The sequence below is a fragment of the Halichoerus grypus genome, chromosome 1, assembly GCF_964656455.1.
Source record: "Halichoerus grypus chromosome 1, mHalGry1.hap1.1, whole genome shotgun sequence".
Lineage (NCBI taxonomy): Eukaryota > Metazoa > Chordata > Mammalia > Carnivora > Phocidae > Halichoerus > Halichoerus grypus.
The window spans coordinates 17,967,489-17,990,511 of record NC_135712.1 but is presented as its reverse complement, the minus strand read 5'-3'; the positions used below and the strand labels follow the sequence as shown (position 1 = coordinate 17,990,511).

The following is a 23,023-nucleotide window of genomic DNA, read 5'->3' as shown; positions in this document are numbered from 1 at the left end:
AATTAGATAAACAGTATTTTAAATTGCTGCATAACACTGATTGTGAGAAATAAAACTGTTAGTAATTTAGAAAATGCTTTCCTGTGAAAAATCAGGGATAATTTCATGTGCATATATTATAATGTCTGTAAGTATAGGGACATTGATTCATATTAAGGGTGCAAGACATTTAAAGGTTTGGGTCAGAGAAGATGATCTTGAAACCTATCTTCATAAATCATCAAAGGAATTCTTAATTAAATGATAGAAAAGTAGAAAGTTTTCTTGCTTTCAGTTTCCTGTACAAACGTACCTAGGAAATTCTAGTTGTTTCCATGGCAGTTTTGAAATGAAGGTCGCACCTCACCTTCCCTGACAGAGAGTTACAACTTTTCAAAAAATAGCTTTTAAAACATTTACTTGGTTTACAGAATAATTTTTGTTCTTTGTATAAGGTTTGCAAATATAGACACTATAGAGATGAAAACAAAACCCTCCAAAATCTAGTCAGCCGATAAATAATGACTGTTGATATTTGGTATCTCTAGGCTTTATTCTACCAAATAATTTCCCGCAAGGAAGTCTACTGTTTCTGGACAGTTGGTGTGCAATTACCTTTGGAGAAAACACCACATAGTAACCGGTGCCCTTAGCTCTGCAGGTCAGTTTGCACACGTCCCCCAACAGGACGCCTGCATATTTGGGAACCCATTCCACAAACGTTTTGACTCCTTTTGCGTCAGACTGATACCCATTTTTGGCCTCACACTGCTCGTGACGAAAAGATTTACCTAAAAAACAAACATGTCATGGTGTTACTTTGTCTATTCTGAAACTTAGACATAGTCTTGTGCATTTAAGTAATTTTAACAAGAAGATGCGAACTTTATTTTTCAGACCCTCTTTACACACCAGCATTGGATTTTATCTGTACACGGGAGTTGAAAGCAACTATTATTTTCTTCCTACTCTCTAAATACCTAATTGTTTTTAATAATAGTTTAAAAAAATCACTCATGTATTTGTTATTGATTTGCACACTGGTGGAACTGTGTAGTGTGAAATTAACAGGTTATTTCTCCAGCCTCCTTTATATATTACTGCTTGAATACAAATTACACGTGGCACACGGTGGCTGCTGACACTTGGGAGTAGCGTACCGTTTGGTGGGCAGGGCATGACGTTGCAGGAGCGGTAGATGGCCCTCTTGCCTGTGCAGTAGCGGCCACTGTTTCTGGGTGCGGGGTTATTGCAGTGCCGATGGGCAAACTGCACTCCTCCCCCACATGAGCGAGAACACTGGCCCCAGGACCCCCAGGATCCCCAGTTGCCATGGCTTGATGTCTGAAATAGAAAACAGAAGACATTTTAACACAGAAGGGAGAAAAAAAGAACTTTCAAAATGTACATTTGGAAATCACTTGCATTCAATGCCATAGTGACAACCCCCTCACAGGTATAAATTTTCACTGAATTGAACATGGCCACAGATATTGGACATTCTGGAATTATAGTGTAATTCCAAGTCTAAGCGAGTCATCTCTTCTGCTCCCTGCTACCCCCCTGGCACCAGGATCTGAATGTTTCCCTGGCAGCACTGAGCACACAGGTTTCTCTGCACTTTCTGATAGGGTGCATTTCTGTTAACCACTTGAACCACAGCTAACTTTCCATCAACTCTGATCCTTCATCTTTGACAAAATAAATGATGCTAAAGGTTTCGCATGATGCCTGGAAGAGTTGGCTCTATTTACATTTTTTTCTCCCTGTTTGGCGTGACGTTCTGCATCGCTTTGTTGATATCACACATCCCATCAGACAGACCCTCCGTCACATGCATAAATGTATTTGACCCGAGTTGGGCTTCAGTCCTCATTAGACCAGAGTCCTTTTCCGTAGAGAGGGACTGTGACAGATACTGAAGTGCACTCACCTCCCAGGCACACATCATGAGAGCCCACACCACGGGGGAATAAAAGACTCTAGGTCTATCATTCTGGAAACATGGTAGCAGGAAGCAGAGAGACTTCCAGAGGGAAGAATATTATAAACTCCTTTGCTGAAGGACTGGGTGAAGAACTTCCTGGGGCTGCTGTGAGAGTATCTGAGAGTGCACGGTTGTGGGGTAGTCTTTTTTTAAAAGATTTTTTATTTTTTATTTGACACAGAGAGCACAAGCAGGGGGAGTGGCAGGCAGAGGGAGAAACAGGCTCCCGCTGAGCAGGGAGCCCTATGCGGGGCTCGATCCCAGGACCCCGGGATCATGACCTGAGCCGGAGGCAGATACTTAACCTTGTCTGAGCCACCCAGGCGCCCCGTGGGATAGTCTTGAAAGACATGAGCATTGTGCCCTGTGTCAGTGCTCTCCTCGGGACTTTGAAACTCAGAGGAGAGCCAGCAAATGCTTTGCTTGGGCCTCTCGAGGAAACATATTTGACCCGGGAAAGAAAGACTTCTTGAGATGGTACCCACACATGTCACAGGAATGGACCTCAGATCCCGTGTCTCCAGGCATTGTGTGACAAGCAAATCACTTACTGAATAATATTTTTTCTTGGTTTTGTCCACACACTTGCCCTGCAGGCAGATCCTCCCTTTCCCACATGGTGTCCCCTCCACGGCTGGCAGCTTCTTGGTGAGACACACCATCTGGCCCTGGCGCACGACGGCGCACCAGAGGCGGGCGCACACATCCATGCCGGGGCACACGGAGTACTCGGGCCCAAAGGTCAGGTTGCACTGCTGTGTGGCGTCGTACATCTGTCCCGGCAGTTCTTCGGGGCCCAGGATCTGCTTGCGTGGTAGATCTAGCAAACAGTTACCTAAAAGAATAACCGAGATGGAACACTGTTCCCTGTTTCGGTTTCAAGTTACTAAAATCGTGGATCTGAAAATGCAGTGCTCCAGGTGCTGTGGGAGCGTCAGGCACGCACAGATCTGCAGGCTGAGGCCCTGGAGGGGGGACTCCCCCGGGGAAGGAGGGGTGACTCCCTCCAGGAGGGAGGGCAGCACCTCTTTGCGTTCACCAACCCCCTCCAGGATTTTTTTTTTTTTTTAAGATTTTATTTATTTGACAGAGAGAGACACAGTGAGAGAGGGAACACAAGCAGGGGGAGTGGGAGAGGGAGAAGCAGGCCTCCTGCGGAGCAGGGAGCCCAATGCGGGGCTCGATTCCAGGACGCTGGGATCATGACCTGAGCCAAAGGCAGACGCTTAACGACTGAGCCACTCAGGCGCCCCCCCGCTCCGGGATTTTCAATGGGCTATGTAGTCTGGGGCATATCTAATGATGGCAGTGGGATGATCAAATAAAATTATTTTGTAATAATTAGTTGTGAAAATAGCCATTGTGCTGAGGGACTAGGAGAAATCGGGATGGACCAAAGGAAATAATATAATGGACATAACAACAACAGCAACAACAATAATAGTAAATAAGCATTTACAACTCTGAGAAACAGTTTATCTGTGTGCTCTATTTATAGGCTTCTTGACTTTTAGCTTTTCTCTTCATGTGCCCACCCAAGTCTCCTCCCCATTAATTCCATAAATAGTAACAAGGCCAGACCTCATTCCTTCTTGCTCTCAATAAGCATTTGGTCACACCTACAATGTTCTAGGAAACACACTAGATATTGGGAAAACACAAAAATGACCCAGATCCACCCCCACCCCCCAGGGTCTCCCAATAAAGTGGAGAAAATAGAAGAAATGAAGTATTTCTTCTAGACTTATGCGAAATATAATAAAGAATTCAAGAGTCACAGAGTAAAGGAGCAGTGGGCAAAGAACAGACATTATCTTTGGGGGATGAAGCTCATCTTTTAATCCTTCTTCTTTGTCGCTGTTTGGGTCTGTTCTTTAATGCAACTAGTAGTTGTTGGGTGCTCGAAGTATGTCACACAAATAAGTTGGTGCTCTCCTTACATAATACGGGGGGTATAAAGGAGTGAGGTTGGGGGTATCAATAGAAGTGAGCACTCACGCAGGCAATGCAAATTCAGAAGATGATACGTGCCTCCCCTCCCCTCAAAAGCTTCCCTAAGAATCCCTGACCTGTGGTTAACACCATGAATTTTCTCTGGGTCTATGGGAGCATGCACATTGCCCATCAGTTTCTGTCCATTTTTGTTTACTTGGGATTTTGGGATTTGCTCATTAACTACTCACAGTACTAAAAATAACAAATATTTGTTACAATTTACACTGTTCTCCCTTTCTTAAATGTATTCACTTATTTAATCCTCATAAGAACTCTACACAGCAGGTTCTAATACTTTCCTTATTTTAGAAATAAGGAAACCGAGAAATAAAAAAATAGGTCACTGAGCCAAGGTCACATAGCTATTAGGGGTTTATGCTCAGAGCCTGCCTTCCTCATCATATACCATCTCACCTCTGCTCCTCATGTAGATAGATTTCTTGTTTTATTGCTGACCGGGAAGGTGTGTGGAGGGATCCTTTAAAGGGTGGATACCGTGCCTAATGGTAGAAACACCCAGTCTAAAGTCTAATTCTGGTGAAACCCTAAGTGGCTGAGTGTTCTTGACCAAGTTAGTTAACCTCTCTCTATCTGATTTTCAAGCTCTGTGAAATGTTTCTCTTCTCATAGTGACACTGTAAGGGTAAAAATAAGAGATATAAAGGGTGACCAGAAAAATACAAAACAATGACAGTTGATACTATGCTCAACGTATTCAACAATTTAGATATATTCGAGTCATTCTCTTTACTTAACAAAAGAAAATCACATTTCAATCCTACTTTCCACCGAGACATGGAATAGCCAGCATGTTTTAAGTATACTGCAAATATTTTCACAACTATGTTCGTTTCTTCAAAGTGAATGCCTTAGAACTTGTCATTCTGTGATGGAAGCATTATATGAAAATGAATACAGAGCAGAGTTCCTATTTAATTTCTGAGCCAGAATGTTTGAAGAGGTAAAGCTTCTGAAGGCAAGCCAGAAAAAGCATTAAAAGTAAGTATCCAGCCAAAGAGAACTTTGGGAGAAAAACATCGAGTTAAAAGAAAAACATCAACATCGAGTCAATAGGAAAGAATGACAGTAAACCTTCACTAAGCTTTGTTTAGGAGAGGGTAAGATGAGGCACCGAGAACTCCATGAGAAGTGTTATCTTCACTGTTACATAAAATCAAAAAAAGAAGACTGTATAAACCAGGGAAGGCTTGACAGACTGCTGATGTTACAAGACTGTCAACAAATCTCTGAGACAGCAAGAATGCTCTCCAATTCTTCAAAAGTGCTGTTTTAAGAAACTTTTATTTTACTGAAAAGCACAGAACCATTAAGACTGCGTCACTAAGGATTTGCTGGGAAGTGTCTAACGTGTGGGCACACGCAGCATGGGTCCACCTTGTTTGTCTCGAGCCAAAATAACTCACCACCTCTTTGTGGACTTGTAGTCACTGACCTCATTCTACCTCATTAGGACATCATGAGCAGAAAGAAATGTAGAATTCAATTTGAAATCAACTTATACCAAGGAGATTTCAAGATGTGGCATCTCTTTAAAAAGCTTAATACCAAAGTATGTTTTGTTCTGTTTTTGTTGATTTGAATATAGCTGACCCATGATGTTACATTAGTTTCAGGTCCAAAGTGTAAGTTTTAAAAATGAATCACACATTTGCTTTGCTATGAAAGATACTGTATCTCAGCTCTATGGTTTTCCCTTAGAGGTCACCTGGGGATGACTTCCTGCTTATAATCAAATGATTTATTTCAGAATTGCCATTAACTTATTATTCCAATGTTCTCATCAGGATTTGTTGCTGCATTAGTTTCTGTTTACCCTGAAACATACAGCCTATCAATTTCATCTATACATTGAATTATGTCCTTTTGCAATAAAATAGGTATAGATGTCTCTCACAAATGGAATGCCTTCCATTGTTGTACTATGGAACAAAAATTAAAAAAATGAATCTAGAGCCTGATTCTGAATCTCATTGTGTGAAATATTTAAAATCTAATAGTGGATTGGGTATACATTGTCTTTTTTTTTTTAATGTTATAGTTTGGGGGAAGAGTGGAAGAGGCAGATCTGTCAATCTTTGAGTATCATTTGCATTGAGCTCTAAAAGCAGCCAGTCTCCTACTGACTTTTCTTAATCTGCTTGGCTTTTATTTTCAATCATTTCTTCCTATCTAGTTCACATATTTTTCACTTTATCCCAGTCTGAAATCCTATCTGGGCTTTGCTGCCAACATTTTGCCTGCTTGTTCTTTTTCACAAATTGCCAACTTGTTTTTTCTTTTCCTCCCTGCTTCCTTCTTTTCTTTTGTTTTAACGTTTCCTATGTATAAAAATGGATAGTTTCCAAAAGAAAGACAATAGAAGTGTGTCCATAATGCATATTTGTTTTTACCATCCGTGTTCAGTTAAATGCTTAAAGGTGAAAACTTAAAAAGTAAAAGGCAATGATGTGTGACGGAGAAACAAAGGAAAGAAAGTGGAAGTCTCCCCACGGCCACAGAGTGCACTAAGGGTGATGGAAGGCATGCCAGACCTCCGGGAAACGGAACAGAAAAATCGTTGCCTTTTTTGTATCTGACGGCCAGCACTGTTTGTCCTTCATTTTCATGATTAATGAAAATTATCAGATCAAAGTTAGTTCTTCTCTAGTCTTTTCATATTTTCTTCTCTGTTTCTAACGCTATGGTTATTTCTGTCCTCTCTTCCTGTTCAGTACACAGGCACGAAATTAGGCATCTGCCCAAATATCCACAGCATATCAGAAATCAATTACTATTCCTAATGAAACTCGTCCATTGCAAACTGTCCCCTTTTACTTCCAACCATATCTCCCTGGCCTGGTAACTCAAAGTTCTTTAGGTCTTTATTTGAACGGCTAACATAAAAGAGAAACTGATGCATTACGGGCCAGGTGGCAGAGAAAACTCAAGGGCATTGAAATGTGCAGAGCGTGGTTGCTGAACCAAAAGCAATCCGAGGGGTCTGTTTGTGAAATGTCACGAGGTTTAAGGGCCCTTTTAGCAAAGGTCATGCCAAGGAAATTAGATGGAAAAGTCTTCTTGTTAAAGGATGAAGCATAGTTTTTTAAAAACACAGGTCTCCATGTCCTTCAAATATATGTCTTATTTGCAGACTCTTTCAAAGGATACATTTACTGTGAAAATCGAGATACTATCGTGACGGACCTTGAAGTATATGAGTACTACCTTAAAAACTGAATGTTAAGATCTTATTTATTACCAGCCTATAGTCTCCACAGACAAAGGATTCAGGGAACTGGGTTTCTAATAGCATTTTATCTCTGAAGTCCTGTGTTTAGGGGATGGCTGTAAACTTAGCTCTTTAAACATGCTGCACGATGGGTGCCTGGGTGGCTCAGTTGGTTAAGCAACTGCCTTCGGCTCAGGTCATGATCCCGGAGTCCTGGGATCGAGTCCCACATCGGGCTCCCGGCTCAGTGGGAAGCCTGCTTCTCCCTCTGACCCTATCCCCTCTCATGCTGTTTCTCGCTCTCTCTCTCAAATAAATAAATAAATAAAATCTTAAAAAAAAAATTATAAAAAAAAAAAATAAAAAATAAACATGCTGCACGTTAGTATTCCAAAGCTGTCTCTGGATTTTCCTTAGTGGTCTGCGTCAAGAGGGTTCTTGAGCCGTGCGTGTTTGGGAGGTGGCCTTTCTCATCGTGGCACCGCGGACTTAGGGATATAGCGGACGCGGCTATCTTTCTTGGCTTCAAGGTTATTAACATTTGAGAAAGGAAATTCAATAACCTGCTTTCACTGCACAATTTCCCTGCCAGTGCTTACCTTTATTTCTGAGGCCTCGCCAGCTTGCCTAGAACTAACTTGTATAAACACTGCAGAATGTCTACAAGTATCTTGGCAAGGCTGGTGGCGGCGGGGTGGGGCGGGGTGGGGTGGGGGGTGTTTCCCCTGAGACATGGCTTCTCCTTTTCTGGATCACAAATCTGCAAGCACAGTTATTTTAGTGTGTGCACGTTGACTTTTCAACCATAACCGAATTGCTACATAGTTCTTGGAACTAAATCAGGAAACACTCCGTATTAATGAATTTAAATTTGGCAGTGGGAGAGTGCTACAAATGTCCAGCTACTTATGGGTAATAATTTTAAAAACAAATCAAATGATTTGAATTTAATTGTGCTTGAAGACCTCATTTCTCTAGCGCCGCCAGAGGTGAGCGGGAGACAGATGAGCTATTAGCCGTAAATGGATTTTCCAAATAAGGAACTCTTTAGGTCCCATCGAAAAATTGTGTTAAGTTTTGTGAGAGTATCTCCTTCACCATAGCAATGGCTTTGCTGTCTTTATATTAGTGTCACAATTTAATTTTCCTCAATAATTGCAAATCATGTTTTTTTTCTGAGTATCGATGATGGTATCATGTGGAAATACAGAGGTACCTTCAGGGATCATGGTGGTGTGATACCATTTTTGACCCTTTGGGAAAAGGAGCCAGACCTCTGAGCTTTCAGTGATTCAGGGCTACACGTAACAGCTTTTCTGGTTTCTCCCTTATTGTCAAATGATATCCCTTCCCTCCTCGCTCTCGGTCTCTCTGTCTAAAGTGCACCCCCAGACCCCTCTGCCATGACTCTTTCATTGCTTAAAATTGTTATGGCCTAGAAAATTAGTACAGAAAAAGAGTAGAACTATTTCTATTAACTCTGAATGAATGGGCTTAGGATGGAAGTCTGAGTCATTTCCTACGAGCAAAGTAAAAGGGTTTTATCATATGGTTTTTTGGTATCAGTCCAGTCTTCCAAGAAAGATGTGTTTGTTTGTTTTCCTTTCCTCTAGGACTTTGATGTTCTCCCCGGTTCTCTCCTAAGCTCTGAAGATGAAATGTCAGAGCCTCAACCATCTCAAAAATCGAGCTTACTAGTTCCTATCACCACACTTTCACTTAAACTGACTTAAGTCAGTTTTTCGGTGGCAGGGCAAAAGTTACTAAATTATTTGAATTCACATTTAAATGACAGTGCTTAAGCGTACCACTGTTTCAGTATCTCTGAGTGCTGTTTTGAATTGAGCGTAATTGAGCTTTGCTAACCCTAACTTTGGTTCTATTGCCTTGTTTGGCTCTCCATATTCTGAAATGACTTTATTCATTATAGGCTACTGATAAAATCAGTGTGTGTGTGTGTGTGTGTGTGTGTGTGTTTTGGTTATAACACAAGACTGCCTAACCAACATATTCAAAAGTGAGAGAGTCTAAGCTTGATGAAATGAGTTAATTAATAAGTAGCCTTCTTAAGAATTTGTTGTTCCAAGAATTTTGCTAATTTAATCAATTTATTTAACATATACATGGGAAATTCAGAAAAGATTGTATTAGTGCCAGTGAATAAAATCTACGTCTACTAAATGTATGTTCTTTGGTTGTTATCTACCATGAGGATCTCTGGAATGGACATAGTGAGATGTATAAAATATGTAAATTTGTTGCAAAAGTTTTAAAAAGCTGAGTGTGGACTCTTAAATACAGAAGTAATGCTAAGAAATGAATACAGTACTGAAAGCACATTTACTGCACAAAAAGTAAGATCATGAATTCCACAAACATGAAATAAACGAATCATTCCAAAATTATGGCAATAAGGAACAAAATTCTGCACAGCATTGTAATTAGCTGACCTAATACTTGCACAGGAAAAAAAAAATGGTCCCATTTTAGCCATAAGTATTTGCTGCCTTAGCAACTAAATCCATTCATTTAGGGATTCAAAGTTTAGCTCAAACTTTTGGAATGTGTAATGTGTGATTCTGAAATAAAATATTAATGTTTCATTTTCAGAAAACCTGAAAAAAAGCAGCAAAAGCAATATTAGGAGTGGAGAGTAGGGCTCCACCCAAAAGGGACTTTATTAGATATTTGACTTGATTAATGTGGACAGGGAGATAATTAGGTAAACATCCATTACAGGACTTTATCAGCATTAAGTCAGCATTGTAAACTGAGCTACACAGAAAATTATCACTTATTATTAGTCTAAAGGAAGAGCCTAATACATTGATTCTTAGATTTTTTTTTTTTTCTAAATCTTTGAGCTATTGCGATGTCCTTTCAATAAACAGAGAACAGTTTATATTGAGGGAAATTGTAAACTAGGCTAGGCATGGATTGTTTTCAGGAACAGGATATTTTTAAAAAGTTTAAAGTAGTTAAAACATTACCAGTTCACCACTAATGTAGCAAAACTGAGTTAATGAACAGATTTTTCCTCCGAGAGACCAAAGAACTGTGTGACAGAATTCTTTTTTTGTCTGAAAAGAGTTGAATTCATCAATTGTTTTGACATTACGCAGCCAAAGTTCAAGGTGGCCACCGCACTAAGATATTATGAAATATTAGGCCATAAACCTTGTGGAACTAGGAAAAACAACTATCACAGACTCTCTTTAGCTAACTTTATACCATACAACATGAGATAATCTTATAGACAATTATAGACAATTATATGATCAAAAATTTCTGTTCATATTCGCCGCCAGTTTTGGAAAGAGACAAATTTTAAGAGAAAAAAAAGGAATGAGAATATGTCCATTTCTATAACATGAGAAGCTTGAACTACATGGTGTGTGTAGTTGAACCACTTCAACTCTAATGAATCTATCCTCCTGTGCCTTTAGTAGTTTCAAGTCACAAGGGATGCTAGGAAATTAGCAACAGTTTGTTTTGAAGATTACTTAACGGTCAGAATTTATTATTTCTAAAAACCGTGACTTCTTTGGTATTTTTATATAATTTACAGGACTAATCCTCGATTTGCAGAATTTAATAAAGTAGGTTACGCTCTTGAACTGTATCTAGCGGACAAAGCCAAAGATTTTCTTTTGAAGTTCTTAAAGTGTTTTCCCACTATTCAGATTGATTTTTCTTTTTCTGTTCTGCAGTTTTCACTCTACTTCCAGGAGAATCTGCTGTCAGGATGAAGCCAGATTCTTCCAGTGAATGCAAACCTAAAGAGCTTCCTTTCCTGGTTTTCCGTTGCCATAAAGAGGATCCGACAGAATTGTCACCTACATTTTAACCACACCCCTATAATAGGCATGTAACAAATAATTCTGAGAGTCATATTAATAGCAGGGAAACAAGATGTCTGCCAACATTCTCACAGGAAGCTAGTGGTGAAAGGCAGAATAAAAGCCAGGCTTTCAGAGCACTGGCTAGGCATTCTGTGTGGTCTCCCACACTGCTTCTCTTTTGAACTTTTCAATTCCAAAGCAAAAATACCATAGCTATAGTGCCACCAAGGACGTTGGCATTATACACCGACAGACCGTCCCTCTGCTCCTTCCCTGACCCTATCTAAACAACCACTGTCTCAGGGGGCATGCTGGGCTTCGTGAGGATATCATAAAGTAGCACTGGTAATAATCCCCCCCAAGTGTTGTTAGTGAGCCTGTGTTGTCTTAAAGGACACGTACCGTGGCCATCATCCAGGAATTCTGTGATGGTGGCTGAGGTGCACTTGGACCAGGGCTTGGACGCATCGATGCTGGTTAGGATGGAAGACATTAGGCGCTTATCTTCCGTGGAACCAAAGTTCTCTTCACAGAATTTGGAATCATCATGGGAGAGGCCAAGGAGATGTCCTAAAGCAGAGAAGAGACGGAGTGCAATCATGGGTGATTTCACATTTCTACTTTTCCATGACAATTACATGAGCACTTGGTTTCCCACCTGGGCTCCCCCACCCCAAACTGTACATGAGTCCATTTTAACTGCCTTCTCAGGCACAGACTGGACCCCCGGGGAAATTAAAGCTGTGTGTAGTCAGAGCAGTCACTTTGGGTGAACATTCAGGGGAAAACGGAGAAATTACACTAAGGAGTGGACGTTCCCATAATCCATCTGGGTCACACATGCTCAACGACATGCAGAAACAGGCCTCATTTAGAATCCGGAATTTGCAAGGAACTGTGGGATTATGTCATGGCCTCACTACATATTATTTTGATTACTTGTCTAATTTTCCGCCTTCTCTGATCAACCACGAGCCCCATGAGATCAGAGAGCATCTCCTCCATCCACTGTTGAAATCTCTGTGTTTAACTCAATGTTCTGCAAGTTGCAAACACTTAATAGATGGTTTTTGAATTATCAGTGACTTCTATTTTCTTGGCCAAGTTAATAGGTAGCTAACTATCTGAGAGATGACTGGGGGGAAAAGAAAGAGAAATTACGAACTCGCCGATTCCAGGCAAAGGTAAGCTTGCTTTCACCCTTTCAGCTCTTTCATTTGGAAAGTTCTTCATGTTTATTAATCCCACAAATAAATAACATATTTTGAAAACATACCCATTTACATTGAAGAAATGTCTAAAACACCAAGAAGCCCATCATGGAGTGTTAGAGCTTGAAGAGAAAACAAATACTAGAAAGGTAAGTCATTGTCCAAAAGTACTCAGCGAGGCGGTTGTTTCTGCTTCAGCACACCACACATGGTTTCTGTAATGCCACGCTGCAGTCCCAGTCTATCAAGCTAGGTATCCTAACCACATGCTTATTATCAAAATTGTTTTTTATCATATAAGATTAATTTTCATATAGTCTAAGGATAAATGACATTCACCAGTAAATCTGAAATGCCAATTAAAAAAAAATTCCAGGACAGTAGTTTGTAGAGACTCTAAAAAAGCAGACAAGTAGACCTTAATTGCTTTTTTTTTTTTTTTGGTAAAGCTTTATAGAATCATACACAAAGCATTAAAAAGGGTGTATAAAATACTACAGAAAAGTGATTAATGCATTCTCTTTAGGCTCCTGTATGCCAAAGGCAGGGGCTTTTGGTCATTCTGCCAAAAAAACAACAACAAAAAAGAAAGTCCAGCATGCAACAGTAAAACTCAACAGAGATGAAATCTTTCATGCCACATTCCAACTACTTTTGGCCAACTTGTTAAATCACCAACACCTCATAACAAAATTGTCCACTGAGCAGCTGTTTGCTGTTGTGGCTGAAATTAAGTGGCTAGGGCTCGGTGACCTTCCAAAGCTCCACATTTTTATGGTATTTATGCAGTTATTTACTTCAATAGCATTTGCCAGCCTAGCAAGCTTTTGATGGGAAACCCTCCCGCTCTCACGTTTTATTTGCTCAGTAGCACGAATGTGCATCAGAGTTTGTGAAGTACATCCCAAATCACATGCCAAAGACTGGCAGGACTTTGTCCAAGTTTTGGGTGGTATGTTGATTTTTTTCCTGCAAGCCACAGCTCGGAAAAAAAACAGAAACTTTCATCATGCCCTGTTCAAAACGGCTTAAAGTTACTTAGTACATCTAACACGTGTTGAGAAGGCACTCCGTGCTTCTTGAACTTTTCCACCGTTGAATCTTTATCGGCTAACATTGTGGGATTTGTGTGGAAATTTCACACTTGGGTTTTTTTCCCTGGCATAGAAAAGAGAGAGGGAAAGTGGCCTAAGGCGACCTCTGCCACGTAACATTTATTTAAATCCAGGTTTTATATTTTAGAAAAATGTGATTTTGCATTCTAGTTCATAAGATATTCATATTTATTTAATGAAGCAACAGTCTTTTCCTCCAAATGTATCTAAACACATAGCACTTCCCTGATGAGTATTTTTAAGATTTTATTTATTTGAGAGAGAGCGAGAGATTGAGAGAGACAGAGAGAGCATGAGCAGGGGGGAGGTACAGAGAGAGAGAGGGAGAGACAGACTCTCTATAGAGCAGGGAGCCTGACATAGGGCTGGAATCATGACCTGAGCTGAAGGCAGATGCTTAACCAACTGAACCACTGGGTGCTCCTAGATGAATTTTTATTATAGCATCCAAGTGATTTTCACTTCATTTGGAGGGTAAGTTTCAGATTTCTGATTTAAAATACAGGCCATGTAGCAAACACCAGATTCGCTTTAAGAAACCCAGCAGAGTACCTCAATTTCTTCTTTCATACAGAATGGCGAGGCATCTAATTTTTATAGATTTCAATTATATAAGCAAAGCCGTTTATTTAAAAATATTTTGGTATAGTTTTATGAATCTTTTGGCATGTGACTTGGCATAATATTGTGAATTTTATACTACCTAAATTTACTAATTTATCAATGTAACTTAATTGCTGCCAAAGATACGTGTAAGAAATTTTTATATGGCAACCAGAAAAGATTGCCATTCTGAGCATGAACAAATCTTAGTTCCACCTCAGCAAGAGCTAAAAGAAGATGTGAATTTTGTCAGATCTGCAAAAGTGAGTCAGGAATGGGCTGCTTAAGGGTCAACTGAGAGACAGACTCTTTGGAGGAATGTTTTGTTTTCCATGAACAAAGTCTGTCAGCTGGCTGGGAGAGGCATGCTCTCTCAAGGACAACGGGAGTCATGGTCAACGTGAAGAACATTTAAGCACCCATGGAAACAGGCAGCTGGTTCCGGTAGCTGGAACCAGGGCACAGTGAGAGAGACCCATGTGACTTCCCTTCAGGAGCTGGACAGGAATAAAATGGAAGATCAGTGTGAGGAATGTTTGGATGCTCTTCAGGAGAGACGTGACAGCCATACTAAGGGCTGGAAACAGCAAAAGAGGTGGTTATTTTCAAATGTGATCACCCAATCATGATGCTAAGACATCTAATGTCAGTCTGAAATGCCCATATCTTTGAGCCCTGAAATGGCAAGGGACATATAAAAGCACAAGCTATTTTAAAAGGACACTCACATTAGAGAAAACACACTATGATACTAAAAGCTCATGAACTGAAAAATCCAGAATCCAGGAAATTTAAAATATAATGTTGTAGCTGACAATAATACAGTTCGAGTCGGTGTTGTAAAAGGCTTAATCAGAATGTATCATGATGTTACCGCTCTCCTAGGACATCCTCCTTTTCCAATGAGAGTTGGTTGATCAATCACCCACAGAGATCTTTAAAATTATAGGTGTGGGTTGGAGACTAAGCATTTCTCCGTTAAGCAGGCTCTAGCAGGATTAGCACAGATGGGATTTACACAAATGTGTGCCAGAGAATAAGACAGCACATGAAGAATATAAGGAATTGTTGGAGACAATGTTTACAACCCCTAAACTAACTTGTTTTATCGAGATGTATCTCATGATGAGTTTTTGGAACGATACAGAGCAGAGTTAGTTGAGGGGTGAGGTCCTTGGAGGAGGCGGGGTGACAGAGTCAAGAAACCCACAGAGAAAGGCAATTCAGGTATTTCTTTCTCGGATCCATGTAGAAAAGAAGAGTGAAGGGGAGTCAGAGCAGTTTTGAAGGTAAGAGTTTTGAAGAAGCTCAGCCAAGCTCAGACAGTAAAACCCCTCCCGAGAAGAGACAATGCAGATACTAGATTTAAGGCGACAATTTCCTGTCAGGGTTTCAAGTAGAGGCCTCAAGGTCTCGCTCTAAGGAAGAATTAGTATTTGTATTTGGAAGAATTAGTATGTGTATTTGTATTCATATTTTTATTTGCAGGTATTAGTATTTTGTAATTAGTCACATGCAAAAGATTGAAGAGCAGTTTGTTTGCTTTAAGCAATCTTGCTCAGGATGCTATCTTTCTTAGTCAATCTTTAATTCTTGATTGATGTAATTGGAAACTTCTCACCTCAAATCCTGAGGCAATGAAGGAACAAACACACTCGAGTAGTGGGTGCACTTGTTAATGGCATTTGTATTTATATACGCAATAAGAAAATAAAAGGTATTACAGGAGTCAGGGAAACTCAGAGAATAATGCAACTGTGTAATCCAATATTTTCCCATGTGATGCAGACCTCAGAACTCTATCTTGCTTTTTGAAATCATTATTAAAAATCAAGATGTAAATTGCACTTTTGGAGAAAATAGTGATCTATTCTTAATAGATATTAAATCGTATCACAAGTAGAAGAGTCTTGCTAATGAGTGCCCATCACACAAAGTGACATCAGGAAGGAATTTCTTTGGATTACATTAAGGACATGAGTTTCACAATAAATTATGTCAAAGCAAAGTCTATAGGGTAAGAGTCTGAATTATATCATTATCTCAGAATTAGCAAATAATTAGTCACCCGGTAATTTCTCTAGTATGATAATCATCTTTTTAAAGGTCAATGGGTGACATTTCATTAAATACATTTCATCTCTGATATTCACAATATAGACTTAAAAAGTATCTTGCCTCCTTAAATTCACAAATGAATCATGTTAAAAAATCTGAGATCATGTACACCAGGTGAAGACACATTACTATAAAGGAAAATACTGGTCCAGCTCCTTATTCAGCTCAGGTATTACTATACCACGAGGGCTGACTTATCACATTAACCTCAGGAAGGAAATTCACTTGTTTTTCTAAACTTTGGTCTGAAAATTAAACAGAATTTCAAACTCTTGTCTCTTGACCCCAAACTGACCAATGAACAAAGGGACACAGCACCACATCCTAAAAAAATAGTCACAAGAAGCTCTGTAATGTGTTTACTTAAGAAAGCACTGCTCAGATGAAGCATCTGTTTCTTAATGAAGTCATGTTTTTATTTTACCTAATTTTCCAGCTGGGATTATTGAGGTGTAAGAAGGTCTTGCCAGGGGTTGAAGAGGGAGCCAACAGCTCACATGGGATCAGAATCCAGAATCCCTGAAGAGAACCAGGAGCTCCAGTAATTGGATCATGCATGTCTATTCAAATGCAAATCCTTATGTAGAAGATAAAACTCTTAAACTTCCATTTCAAAACATTAAACATAAATGGTGAGTAAATGTTGTATCAATTATATAAATTGGAAGGAAGAAAACTTAATTTTTCACCTTATAGCTAGCTGTGTCCATCTCCTTTTGAATCAAATTCAGTATTATCTCCCGGAAAATGAACACTAACAAACCATTATAGGGTAGCAGGAAAATCTTGGGCTTTAGAGCCAGGTGAATTGGGTTCAAATCTTACCCTAGCAGTATACTAGTTGTTGACCTCAGACAGGTTTAGAAACTTCTTAAAAACACTTGTATCTCTGTGTGTCAGTTTTTTCCTCTCTTGGGTGTCTCATTGAGAGTACTGACCCCATAGCATTTTGTGAGGACTGAATGATATAAAAGAGGCAAAGTGCCTAGAAAATGTGCTTGACAAATATCAAAAGGCCCAGGGATTGTGAGCTAACTTTATTGTTCTCACTGATATCCTGGCTTTGTTATACTTTTACTTACTGGTACTCTAATCTCAAGTAGCTTTGATAAATTTTGATATTACTAGACACTCTCTATTTGGGAGAGAAGGGGAAATTGACTGCTCATTAGAGGAAAAAAAAATCATGCATTACGTTTGTAATATATTTACTTTTTATGCAACCTTTAACTTGGATTTCCACACGTGTGGCAGACAATCTCTTGGCCTCCGCAAGAGGAATGGAAATCGGGATAGGATTTAAAAAATACAGAACTGACACTAAACACTAAATTTCTCAGTGCTGCTGGACATATTAGTATAGACCCATTCCCACCTTTCATCTGGGGGCCAAGAAAGACACAGTGTAGCATTGCTCCAGGCTAGACCCCCCCCCAAAAAAAAAGGCTCAGTTCATGTTCATTAAAGCTTTAGGTTTGGGGGAAAATACCAAGTTTAATCCTTGTTTCCTTTCACTTCACATCTCACAGCCAGTCCTGACATCTGATTCTGGGCATTGGCTTCCTTCTACGGTGTTTCTAGGGCCTCTGCAGCTTTTCAAAACCCAGCCTTGTTTAATCTAATCATCCATGGGAGTACAGTCACACGCGGATCAGCACAACCAGAGAACTCCTTCTAACCACAGCAAAACATGGGCAGCCATGGGGTTGCCTCTCAGCCACTTCCTTAGCCTCCGGCTGAATATTTGGCCTTGACTTTTTTTTTAAAAAGATTTTATGTATTTATTTTAGAGAGAGAGAAAACACGAGTGATAGAGCGAGCCGGGGGGTGGGTAGGGGGGTAAGGGGGGAAGGGGCAGAGGGAGAGGGAGAAGCAGACTCCCCACTGAGTGGGGAGCCCAATGCAGGTCTCGATCCGATCCCAGGACCCCGAGATCATGACCAGAGCCAAAGTCAGATGCTTCACCAACTGAGCCACCCAAGCACCCTTGGTTTCGACTTTCTAAGTTGCCTGACTTTAGCTTAGGAAGCATTCTGGAGTCTTTCATGGTGGAGAGATTCACTTAGCACATTTTATAATTAACTACTATAAAACCAAGCTTCAGCAAGTTTGCAAATTATGGATTTCATTAGTCTAAATAAAATCAGATTGTTCCCCCTAGCATATTAGAAGCTGGCCCAACATCAATAAAATTATTATTTTGAAGAACCATGTGGGCAGCAGGTGAAATCTTTATTATTACAAGCCAATAATAAAAGTTTGACAAGTTAAAAATATAAACTCAAAATGTAAACTTACATTCATCTGAAAACTTTCTACAGTTCACACTTGGATTGTAAAATGGCCATAACCACATTTCTTGCCTCCACTCAAGGCACAGGGATGGGGACTGTGTTCTTGATGGTTTAAAGCAACTTTTTAAAATGTCCTAATGGTTTAGTTAATGTTTACATATACATAAGAGCAAGGGGGAAGACAAATTATTACTGCCTGTATAGTCTATACTTATCAAAATCTATTTTCCAGAAGCCTGTATTGGCATCAGTTGATGACATACCTTCAGAGTCTAGCTCTATTTATTTATTTACTTATTTATTTTTTTTAAGATCTTATTTATTTATTTGACAGAGAGAGAGTGAGAGAGAGCAAGCGCACAAGCAGGGAGAGCGGCAGAGGGAGAGGGAGAAGCAGGCTCTCTTCCAAGCAGGGAGCCCCACACTGGGATCAATCCCAGGACCCTGACATGACTGAGCCGAAGGCAGATGCTTAACCGACTGAGCCACCCAGGTGCCCCATCTTTTTTTTAGAAACAATTAGCAGGAAAAGAGAAGTGTTCACCTTAATATGTGGTCTAGGAAAAGAGTCACTTTTCAGAATTGTTCCATGAAACCATCCTGATTTTTACAGGATGGATAGAAAAGGTGTAAGAGAGGTACTTCAGACTTGCTATTTATCTTATAGGTTCATTTGCAAGTTAGGACATTTTTCAGATGGAGGGGGTAAAAGACCAAAGGGAAGTTTTGATTCAGATACAATGACTTTGTATTTTAAACCAGTATGTGCCGGAAGAAGCGATGGTGGGGCATTGCATGAGAGACTTTAAGTCCGTTGATAAAAGCCTTATTCTTAATCAAATATATCCTCTTAGTCCGTATAGGAGAGATAAAGTAGAAAAATTATGGGGACAGCCTGGAAACTTTCTCCACGGCTTACATTTTGACCACAGTCATATATTTATGCTGCGTACGCGAAGCGGATTGCACATTTGGGAATGGGCTCAAGCAGAGTCAACGCACTCGGGCAAGACTGAGGTCACTTCATCACCGTCCGTGGCCTGTATATATAACCTCCCAATCTGTAAAGTGGTAAGTGTCTAATAAAAGGGAAGGGAGGAAATTACATAAGAATGGAGTGGAATTAGAATCCAGAGCATGGTTAGCTCAGACCCATGGTTTCATGCAACAATCTAAAAATAAAGCGCTGGAAACAGATCAGCCAGAAGCATTACCAAAGATCACACTCGCTGCAGAGGCAAGACTGTAATCATAGACAGATGATTAGGAAATATTTTGTGAGGTTATCGTCTCTAATGTCTATAAGGCTCGTACTTTATAACACATGCTCACAGTATTTAGGCAAAAAGTGAAATTAAAGAATAATAAAGCAATTAGAAAATAAAGCAAATGAAAGCCAGATCCCCTTATGAAAGGGAAATTAAGTCCATATCCCCCATCCCCAGATCTTAAATTTCTCCGATTCGGCTATACGTAATGCAGAAAGACAAATTAAGTAGGCAGTGTTTGAATGAAGAATGGCTCATAAAGAATTCTAAAGAATTAAATAGAGCTGGCCCAACCAAGAAATTAAAGGGAACCCAGGGCAGAGTCATGGATCAAAGATTCAGGTTTGATTTTTCCCATAGAAGCCTACATTTCTCCTGCATCGTTCCCTTGTAAAACTGTGTCCAATCCTGCACTGTTAAGAAAAGTTCTTACCGTACATATATAGTTTTAATAAAACATTTGTTCTCATCAGCAACTGTCTTCCTACCTCTCAGACTGCCGGGTTGGCCGGTGTCAACCCCTGGTTTAGGAATTCAGGAGGGCCGGGAAAAGTGATGCTAGAAGGTTCTTCATTCCAGCCCAGCTGCCTTGAGAATCAGTGCAGCCCCAGAGAAGTTGCATTTACTGCCTCAGTGGTTCTCTTACAGAGAAACCTCCCCAATGCTAACGATGTGTGAGAGCAGATCACTGCAGGATTGAAGGAAAAGATAGCCCTTCCCTCAAGACCTCTGTAATCCCTTCCTGAAAAGATCAGGATTTAGGGCTCGTAATCTTATGGATGGATGATGCCACAAATCAACTGTGTTGCTTACCCAGTCCGAAACGAACCAGCCTCTGCCTACCCAGGGATTTAGGACCTTTCTTTTAGAACTTCCGTCACTCTGAATAATGGTGATTAATTACTGGCGTACTTTTGAAATCATCTCTGCTCAATTACAATCCTCTCAAGGATTTGGGCTAATTCTTCTTAGCTTCCACTGCACATTCTGAATGTTGCCTTGGGCAGCTCTTGTGTTTCTCCCACTGACGCGTGCACCGACATAGATGGGTAAGAAATACTAAGGATCTATATCTGGCTGTTTTATTATCAGTTTAATAGGTACGAATGAGAGATAGGTGAAAACATATTCCCAAGCCAGAAGCTCAGATGGCTTATGTGTTTTAAAAAACCTTTTCGGATATGCCAGGTCTTCTAGAGAAGCACACCAGAGAGTCACACCTCATTATTAGCCCACCTTACAGATGAGAGACTGAGACTGGATGTCTGAATCTCTTGCATGAGACCAAACAGAGACCATCGAGGCAGAGACGGGGCTTCATCTTGAGGCTAAAGAAGTCTAATTAATAACATGTAAATTATTATCAGTGATGCTGATGGATGGTTATTCATGTTAAGGTTTTATGTTTGTGTGTGTGTGTGTTTTTTTTCTTAGATGGTAAAAAGAGGGTCAGTTAAGAAAACTGAGGTCATGATTAATACTTAGGAGTTGAAATTTAACTACCGATTTCTATTTCACTGCTGCAATATATTGTCTTACACAATGACATCTTTGCTTTGAAGTTATTTTAACTTTCCAAAGAAAACATAGCAGCTAGAAATCTACCCCTTGTGAAATGTTCTCTGCCTAGTACTACTAGGAATGTGAAAAAGCTTTAATTTCTGTTTAAAAATTACGGTTTTAGGTTGAAAACTAAATCCGTTTAATAAAAATACAGCAAAAAAGGTATCAGACCGTACTTTGCTCCCGAAAGGATGACGATAAAAGGTGATAAATACATTTAAAATGAAATGAACTAGTTAACTAAAAAGCAAAAACAGAAGGGTATGTGGGTGTAAATAACAACTGGTATCTATAACCTACCCAATTTGGTCCCTCAAATAACTCCATGAAATCGGCAGCATATTCCTGTATTTCAGATATGAAAACAAGCTTTGAGAGTTTAAATAGTAAGACCAGTAGAAAGTACTCTAGCAAGAATTGAGCCCAGATGTGTCTGATTCTAATGTCTAATTCTAAGTACTAAAGTACTCATACATCGAGCCTGGGTCATCGCCTGGGAAACACATTTCCTAACTGGTGGGATATTTTTCAACAACGAACTCAGTCCTAAATTTCTAATTTTAAGATTTAGATTCGTTTCTTAGGACACAGAAATCGGGTGACATTGGAAGACAAACCCTGTTGACTGCTGGTCTTGGTTTCACTGTCTTTGCTATTAAAAAAGGAGATAGGACTGTTTGCCATGAGCTATTGTTTACCTTTGACAGCAGCTCTGATCACGCACAATGGAATAAACCTGACAAATTTCTGTGCAAACTGATTAGCCCTGGATGAGTCAGTGGAGCCTCGAGTAACTTTTAAGAGCGACATCCCTGCATTCCATAATCAACTGTGACAAATTCCATCTAAGAGTCATGGCCGGATGCTTAAGAAGACAGGATCAGTAGCAAATTTCTTTTAAACTCTCAAATGACACTGTCAAAAAGGAAACATCTACTGTGTGCCTGGCTTTGCCTTCCTCCTCCCTAACTAGTTAACCCTAAAAGTGCAAATGTAAACAAATGTAATCCCCAACAGTCCATCTGAACCTGGAGAAATCTGGAATTAATTGCCAAGTAGTTTGGTTCCTGTTGCAGCTGTTACGAGTGTTTGATTTGGCGAGGGCAGGGAAAAGGCGCTGCATACCAATTTCGTGAGCCACGGTGAATGCTGCATGGAGGCCATCATCTTCAATCACGGCACAGCTGCGCTCCGGAGAACATATGGTCCCGACGTCTGCCATTCCCAGGGTGTCACATGAATGATGCCCACATAAATCCTGCCCGGGAGAAAGAAAGAAATCATTAAAATCAGTTTACATCCAGAAGGAGCCACCTTGTAGAGCCACTTGCTCACTCCAAACGGCAAGAGTGGGGTATGTTTATGGTATCACCTGTTCGGCTCTGGAAATGGTCCAAAGACAAACTAACGGCATCGACTCCTCTACGCTTCTCTGGGTCCCAGAGGCACAGAAGGAGGATGGGACTCAATTACATTTAAAAAAGATGTCCTAGGATTGCGGTTTGTCCCTTACAACAGCCGCTGCAGCTTTCCCAAAGCTCTGCTGCGTATCTACAGGCACGTGTCTGGGATCACTTTCACACAGAGTCCGGCTTATAAAGCCCTAATGTTCTGGCTTGAATTCGTGCTAAATTTATCAGAAGCCTGGCCTAATAATTTATTTTCCATCACTGGGGCAAACTGCAACCACCTATTTGTGGCAAAATATCAGTGTATCAGTAATTCAAACGGGAAACTAAATTGTAATCCAGGAGTGTAATTCCTGGAAAGATCATCTCCCAATTTCCAAATGGAGCTGTAATTTCAGAGGTTGTGTCTT

The 23,023-nt window shown here is 40.1% G+C and overlaps 1 protein-coding gene across 1 annotated transcript in view; it reads right to left on the bottom strand.

Annotated features, from left to right (window-relative positions):
- The window catches only part of ADAMTS5 (ADAM metallopeptidase with thrombospondin type 1 motif 5), a 48,683-nt gene that overhangs the window by 13,179 nt on the left and 12,481 nt on the right, over positions 1 to 23,023 (bottom strand). Inside the window, exons 2-6 of the mRNA XM_036120239.2 lie at positions 22,330 to 22,462; positions 11,435 to 11,602; positions 2,518 to 2,801; positions 1,140 to 1,323; positions 595 to 770 (exon numbers count right to left, since the gene is read on the bottom strand). Coding sequence (XP_035976132.1) covers positions 595 to 770; positions 1,140 to 1,323; positions 2,518 to 2,801; positions 11,435 to 11,602; positions 22,330 to 22,462 — 945 coding nt within the window. The remainder of the gene's footprint in view (positions 1 to 594; positions 771 to 1,139; positions 1,324 to 2,517; positions 2,802 to 11,434; positions 11,603 to 22,329; positions 22,463 to 23,023) is intronic.